The sequence below is a fragment of the Schistocerca piceifrons genome, chromosome 6 (genome assembly GCF_021461385.2).
Source record: "Schistocerca piceifrons isolate TAMUIC-IGC-003096 chromosome 6, iqSchPice1.1, whole genome shotgun sequence".
NCBI lineage: Eukaryota > Metazoa > Arthropoda > Insecta > Orthoptera > Acrididae > Schistocerca > Schistocerca piceifrons.
In genome coordinates this window covers 473,556,694-473,565,049 of record NC_060143.1, presented here as the reverse complement: position 1 = coordinate 473,565,049, position 8,356 = coordinate 473,556,694, and the positions used below count along the sequence as shown (strand labels likewise).

At 43.8% G+C, this 8,356-nt stretch overlaps 1 protein-coding gene across 1 annotated transcript in view; it reads left to right on the top strand.

Annotated features, from left to right (window-relative positions):
- Positions 1-740: 740 nt before the first annotated feature.
- LOC124802489 (carotenoid isomerooxygenase) overlaps positions 741-8,356 on the top strand; it is a 376,100-nt gene continuing 368,484 nt past the window's right edge. The window contains exon 1 of the mRNA XM_047263303.1: positions 741-897. Coding sequence (XP_047119259.1) covers positions 841-897 — 57 coding nt within the window. The 5' untranslated portion in view covers positions 741-840. The remainder of the gene's footprint in view (positions 898-8,356) is intronic.

Here is an 8,356-nt window from a genome sequence, read left to right as displayed (position 1 = left end):
TACGGAATCCCAACCGATCTTCCCCAAGGTCGGCTTCTACCAGTTTTCCCATTCGTCTGTACAGAATTCGCGTTAGTATTTTGCAGCTGTGACTTGTTAAACTGATAGTTCGGTAATTTTCACATCTGTCAACACCTGCTTTCTTTGGGATTGGAATTATTATATTTTTGTTGAAGTCTGAGGGTATTTCGCCTGTCTCATACATCTTGCTCACCAGATGATAGAGTTTTGTCAGGACTGGCTCTCCTAAGGCTGTCAGTAGTTCTAATGGAATGTTGTCTACTCCGGGGGCCTTGTTTCGACTCAGGACTTTCAGTGCTCTGTCAAACTCATCACGCAGTATCATATCTCCCATTTCATATTCATCTACATCCTCTAGGTAAAGATAACTAAGAAAAACATGGACGGCTGCCAGTACATCAGACTGTCTTAAGGTTCATTTACAATGACATAGTAATAAGATATCTGATACGTAAGCGTGACCTACTTCCAAGAGCGAAGTCACATCAGTGTACGGGAGTTGCGGCTGCTGACCGATCATCGCGCTAGTGTTTATTTCCATCAGGTTTATTCTTATGGTGAACGAAGTGTAGACGAGGAAGTTCCGGTGAGGCATTGTGCGGTTGGCGAAGTCGGCGAGGGCGCCGCTGCGAGGAAAGGGGGCAGTGTGGCGCGCGGCGCGCATGAGCCGGACGCCGCCAGCTGTTCCGTGTTGTGCGCTGAGCCGCCCGGCGTCGCCAGACTGCGTCAGTCCGCCGCGCGCGCTGCTGACGCCGCACTTGCAGTCGCTATCGACCGCGCTTGCCCGCCGGCCGGATTCTCCACACAACACGACGCGCCATGAACTCGCTGGGGCCTTCAATCGCCCAGCTGCTCAGCGCCACCGACCCCGACAAGGTGAGTGCTGCGCACACGTCGCCGGGCTCCTCGCCCACAAAGGGGGCGAGCACGAGAATAAGACGCAGCGTCCACTCCCTGGACCAGAGCCGGGCCTCTACAGCGCGGCGCCTTTGTTGAGGACCGCTTTCGGCTGCTGAGCTGCGGCTCCTTTTATTGCTTCGAAAGATGCAGAACTAAATCATCCTTGTTTTAATAATGTAGTTATTTTAGGGTTCTGTACTTCATACGATAAAAACGGGACACTTCTAGAATCAAGAACCTTAAACATCGCAGCGCGTCAGCAATCGTTAGTTAATATATTAAAAAAACTAAAAACCCGCCTCGATTGCGAAAAAAGCACCTAGTGTTAACCTAGGTTTCGGCGTAGATAACTACACCTTCTTCAGAACAACAATAAAACCCACAAGTGTCTAAGAAGGCCTTTGTCAATGGTTAAGTGAACACCATAGCTATACATTTATAAACGAAAAAGAAAAGGAAAACACAAACAGTACATATGTACATAGTCAAAACCACTACTTAACTTAATGGTGTAAGCCACCATTTGTAGCTGCAGTTTATGGCGGGTCATGGTCCATCGAACATAGCCGGTGTGAGGTGGAGCGTACACCATTAAGTAGTGGTTTTGACTATGTACATATGTACTGTTTGTGTTTTCCTTTTCTTTTTCGTTTATGAATGTATAGCTATGGTGTTCATTTAATCATTGACAAAGGTCCTCTTAGGCACTTGTAGGTTTTATTGTTGGTCTGAAGAAGGTGTAGTTATCTACGCCGAAACCTAGGTTAACACTAGGTGCTTTTTTCGCAATCGAGGCGGGTTTTTAGTTTTTTAATAAACTTCAAAAATCGCTTTGTTGTTTGTCTGTCTGACTGTTCGAAACCCTTTTTTTCACGAACGGGTAGACGTATCACTTTGAAATTTGTCATATATTTAGATCTACGGTCTCTCGGCGATATAATAACGTTCAGCTTCTAAGTCAATGCAATAAAAAATACGGCTATGTCTGTCACGTATTTTGATTCTCGCAAACTCATTCATCAAAACCTGAAGGGTACGCCCCGTTGACCTAGAACCGTGAAATTTGGCAAGAAGCAAGGTTTTACACTGTAACCAAAGGAGAAAATTCCAAAAATTATTAATTTTTAATTGTTGTTGTTGTTTTTGTTGTTGTCTTCAGTCCAGAGACCAGTTTGATGCAGCTCTCCATGCTACTCTATACTGTGCAAGCTTCTCCATCTCCCAGTACCTACTGCAACCTACACCCTTCTGAATCTGTTTAGTGTATTCATCTCTTGGTCTCCCTCTACGATTTTTACCCTCCGCGCGGCCCTCCAATACTAAATTGGTGATCCTTTGATGCCTCAGAATATGTCCTACCAGTCGATCCCTTCTTCTAGTCAAGTTGTGCCACAAATTATTTAATCATGTTGCCAACAGTTTGGTACAAACATGAAACATATGTGCAGAAAAATCACATCATAAAAATTCGAGGAATAACTTAAAATTGTGCTAATATGTTCTCATAGGTGTACGTTAGGTATCGCATACCTAAGGAAGTGCCACTTATTAATTAGAGGCAAAATTTACAATAAAAATATTTCAACAAAAATTGTGAAGTTTACACTTAAGGATAAGAGTACCTAAGCAATCACAAATAGAGCAAAAATTTCATATATGCATGTTATAATCTAGTAGAAAACAAAAAAGGCTATGCATGTTTCATGTCACCACAAAACAGAAGTACTTGCAGTGCAGCTTGTTGCAGAGACGAACGGCAGTAGCAGAGAAGGCGTTTGCAAATTACTTTGTTTTAGGGATGGGCACAGCTGGGGTACCAGATACTTGAAACCTGATGATGTTTCGACTCTGATGAGATGACAAGTATAGCGCTACTTGAGTCCACGAAACTAAAGGACGGCGATCCGTCGTTATGCGCGGAGACGTGTATTATGACACCCATCTTTTCAAGCGGAATGTCACTCAGTTTTTGTCATACCGTCTGTGGTAGCGGCGGGTAGAATGGGGAACATCACGCAATCGAGAACCTTGTTCTTGACAACCGGAACAAATCGAATATTCAACCACACACACAACTCTAAGTACAATCTAGCTGCTAGGAGTACCGAAGGCTCAGTATGTATCTAGTGTTCTTTCGTCCTTCATGTCATCTTTTGCACGAAACTGTTTCAGTATTACGTCGTATTTAAAACAGAATTTACAGTTAATATTAATTTAAAATTTACAATTTTCTCACCTTTATTTTTAGCTATAATCACTGTGATATTTTTCCCCGACACATCCGAGGTTAAAAAGTATTAGCTTTAAAATTATACTAAAAATTAAAAACTTCAGTATTTACTTCAGTACTTATTTTCAAAATTTTTTACTCTCTTGTGTTTTAATTGCCATTTTTGAACTATTTATGCAACAACTGTAAACCAAATGTTTTAGGGTTATGTATATGCAAATACAAAATATTCGTGTTCCAATATTATTTGTTTGAATACCTTTACAATAAGACGTGCTTTTTCGTATAACAAGTGAACATTAAGAGCCGTTGACCGAATTCCCGTAGTAAGAGACAGCTCCAAACAAATGCAAACGCATTCAGATCCGAGAGCTTTTATAAAGATGGCATCTGTTCTTTCGGACATGTTCAAAAGAACAGATGCCATTGGTGACCGTGCCGATGCACACGACATGCCTGAACTCCTACGGGACTCGGTGGATTGCCTGCCGCGAGTAATCGGTATAATGGCAGTGGCACTACGAATGTAGTGTGTGGACTATAAGTTGTGGGTCTCACGGGAAGTGTGCCGGCAATAAGTCCTTGCAGTCGAATATCCTCTGTGCCCTAGGTGGCTCAGACGGATAGAGAATTTGCCATGTAAGCAGGAGATACCATGTTAGTCCCGGTCGGGGCACACATTTTCAACTGTCCCCGTTGATGTATATCAACGGCCGTCAGCAGCTAATGGTATTGATTTAGTTGCAATTGCATGAGAGATTTTATGTGAGCTATCAACAACTGTTCGCTTTCTTGGCTGGGTGCTACCGACATGAGTCGATTCGCAGTATGAAATGGAAACTCTTGTTTTCAGATATGGTACTTGAATACTCAGTGTTTCCTAGACAATGTCGAGAACACGTTGGAATCTAGGTCTCAATTCTAGATTTTCGATTGTTTAACAGTCGTTTGTAGACACCTCATTCTCCAAATCCAGGGGCCATTTCAGCAATTCTTTGCTAATCCTTAAACGTGCTCACCGCTTGCTCAATGATTTTTACCTGTTCTGTCATTCCTACCTTTGCAATTTTATTCATTCTTCTGTGCTATCCAGAGCTTTCTTTTCATCATGTCTACAACAATAGGAAGAAACTTGGAGATTTATTTAACAAGACTGATGATAGTTGAAAATAATCGCCGGCCGTTGTGGCCTTGCGGTTCTAGGCGCTTCAGTCTGGCACCGCGTGACCGCTACGGTCGCGGGTTCGAATCCTGCCTCGGGCATGGATGTGTGTGATGTCCTTAGGTTTAAGTAGTTCTAAGTTCCAAAGGACTGATGACCTCAGATGTTAAGTCCCATCGTGCTCAGAGCAATTTGAACCATTTCGAAAATAATCGCTGTGGTTCGGAGAACAATGAGAAACAAATGTTCTTTAATGTGCATCGGGGATTATTGCAGAGTAATATCAATCGTATTGTTCATTATGTGTTGCAGAGGCAACTGCCGCCTGTCACCAAATAAGGATTTGAAATAGCTACTTTCGACTTTTCGAGGCCGATGACTGTTCCTTTCTCGCTCTTAAAGCATCTCGTAACCCCGCTGCGGATAACAAAATTTGCATTGCTTCTATTGTTTGTCATCATAGATCACAGTTTCAGCATAATAAAGAGGAGTACCATTTTCCCGCGACACTGAGAGCGCGAGATGTCTCTCTGCTTTTCAACACACTGTCGCACCTAGTGTAGCGGGAACAATCTTTACATCTGGGTCAATTTTCAGTCTTTCCTAATCATCAAACTTCTAGTACACGCTATACTTGACAGGCTTTAATTGTACTAAGCTCCAGTTTCCGTACCATGTGTGAAATTATGATAATTCATGGTTAATGCTTAATACAGTGGAGAGTTGCACCTGCCATCGCAAACCGTGGTCCTGACAACGCCATCGTGTTTAAGTCTGACAAGAGACAGACGGAGATATCGAAATATCAGGTGTTATTAATAGTGGAGCGCTGTCACGACCTTCCCAACATAACAATCACTCAAGTGACTGCCGAGGTGCTGCAAGAACTTGCTGCTCCGACGTTTCACTGACCACATCAGCGATATTAATACCTCTTTATTTTTATTAGCCTTTTAATGAAAAAAAAACTGCCATTCAAAAGTCGCGACAGTCGTAATCGAGAAATCGGCCGCGAATGCTAATTAAACCTCATCATTTGAAGATTTAATGACTAATAGTACATCGCCCGCCCGGTACAGCTCTTATCACCCAATAACTGTCACAGCTTCCTAAATTTCTTTTTATCCCAATTTAAGACAGCAAAAGCACAAAACACTATGAAAACGATACCAATATCATTTTAAAAATCCGGCGTACTTGGGTCGTAATTTCAGGCAGAAGAGGGTAAAATCATTGTTCTTGCAAAGAACTGTGTATTCAGTACACAGGAGCAGACATACAGTGTTGTCTGTCAGCAGGACTGCCGGATCATACTTGTGATTCACTACGGCAGCAATATCTACTGGTACGCTCCGAAGAAAAATTTCCGTAGTCATGAAAATGGTTCTTTTCCCGCCCGATTCCGGGAACGTTGTGTGGAAATCAGAATTATTTTATTGCGGCTCTAGGAATGCAAGCATCGAACACATGCCGTGTGTATTCTAACGTTGCAGGACTGAGCTGGATAATAGTTTCCTGTTGTGCGTCGTTTGTCTCTAAGCGGTAGACTCCACGTATAGTAGGAAATTAAGGGGTTCCGATATTAACCTGTATATTTCTTGTAACACAACGCAGAAACTTTTTTAGACTCAGTAGTAACGAATCGTACCCTAATTTATTACATGCCTTTACGTGTATATTGAGTTTTTCAATGACAAGGGCAACGAAAGAGCATCACAATGAGGCGTTATTCCAGATATTACCTGAGTTGCATATTATTGATTTGGCCGGCCGGAGTGGCTGTGCGGTTCTAGGCGCTACAGTCTGGAACCGAGCGACCGCTACGGTCGCAGGTTCGAATCCTGCCACGGGCATGGATGTGTGTGATGTCCTTAGGTTAGTTAGGTTTAATTAGTTCTAAGTTCTAGGGACTGATGACCTCAGAAGTTAAGTCGCATAGTTCTCAGAGCCATTTTATTAATGATTTGTCGAACAGTGTTAGTAATAACATCAGACGTAATGCTTATGAAATTCTCCTCGATTAAGTGTCATTCTATGAAACAATGAAATTAAAACAGATTGTTCGTTCAAAAGTTTTAGTGACATTAGCCGTGTCAAAATTTGTGCCAAATGGAGAGTCGAACCCAGACTTCCCACTTCAGGCGAGCGGTCATCTTAACCGCATCGGCCATCCGAGCACGCTTCTCCTCCGATAGCAACGTCCAGCACATTACTCATTACCGACGTAGCCATGCCTACCCATAAACCCGTTACTTGCAGTCTCTCAGTCCCGTAAGAGATCGAGCATAGTTTGCAAACGCACTGAAAGAAAGGATCGTTGGTTTCCGTCACGCATGCGCGCACACACACACACACACACACACACACACACACACACACACACACACACACACAAATATTAACATTTGCTTGAAGGATTATCGAGAAACGACCAGTCATACCATGTGTGGATCTTGCCCACTCCTCACTAATAAGGTGCCTACAGTAAGCAGCGTTCTCGGAATGCTGTGCAGTAATTCGAACAAATAACTTTAGTAGTTTTATTTCTATAAAGCAATTGACAGTACTGAACTCTGGAGATTTACAAGTAGTAGTCGAAAACGAGGGGCGACAAGCAATGGTATGGTATGTGAACTCTTCAGGAAAGTTGATACCCTTCACTGATAACGAACGTCCGTGATCCGGTGCCGACCTTAGCGGCCCAGGCTAGCAGGAGAATCGCTTATATTCCCTTCTTCCGGGTATCGCTTTTGGCATGGCGCAATCCAGTTCCGCGCACCATTGGCCGCCGTTTCCTCACCGCCTTCTCTGCTCTTGCGTTCCGCATCTTCGTTCCGGCGCATGTGGTTACGCCAGAACACTATCTAAAAGTGGCATAGAGGTGCGAGCTGGCGCAAAATGTCGAGAAAAAGACGATAAATGTTATATGCTGATAGGAAGTCATAGAATAAACCTTGAAAAATAATATATATGCAGATGGTATCTGTACTTTCGGACATGTCCGAAAGAACAAATATATATAAGGGCTCACCGGCCGTTTGACCATCTTCTTCTGTGTGGATGCTCAAACAGTGCCCGAACTCTTACGGGAATCGCCAGAAAGCCGCGAGTAATGAGTATAATGGGCAGGGGCAATATGAATATAGTATGGGACAATAAGTTGGAAATATGGGTCTTACGGGAGGTGTGCCTGAGATAAGTCCCTGCAGTCGCATTATCTTCTCTGTCCTCGGTGGCTCAGATCGATAGAGCGTCTGCCATTTAAGCTGAAGATCCCGGGTTAGAGTCACAGTCGGGGCACGCACGCACGCACGCGAAAATGGTTCAAATGGCTCTGAGCACTATAGGACTTAATTTCTGAGGTCATCAGTCCCCTAGAACTTAGAACTACTTACGCCTAAATATTCTAAGCACATCACACACATCCATGCCCGAGGCAGGATTCGAACCTGCGACCGTAGCGGTCGCGCGGTTCCAGACTGTAGCGCCTATAACCGCTCGCCCACTCCGGCCGGCCGGAGCACACATTTTAGACTGTCCCCATTTACGTATATCGTCTATATGCAGCTAAGCGTAGTGATTTCACTGTAATTTCATTCTAAAAATGAGCTGCATGGTCACCGATGGTATCTGTTCTTTCGGACATGTGCGAAAGAACAGATACCATCTTCATATATATGTAACGTTAAGGCTCACCGGCCATTTGACCATCTTCTTCTGTTCGGATGCACAAACAGTGCCTGAACTCTTACGGGAATCGGCAAGAAGCCGCGAGTAATGAGTATAATGGGCAGGGGCAGTGTGAATATAGTGCGTAAGTCGGAAATGTGGGTCTCACGGGAGGCGTGCTGAAATATGCCCCTGCAGTCGCACTGTCCTCTGTCCCCTCGGTGGCTCAGATGTATAGAGCGTCTGCCATGTAAGCAGGAGATCCCAGGTTCGAGTCCCGGTCGGGGCACACATTTTTCAACTGTCCTCGTTAACGTATATCAACGCCTGTATGCAGCTAAGCGTAGTGATTTCTTTGTAATTTCATCGTAAAA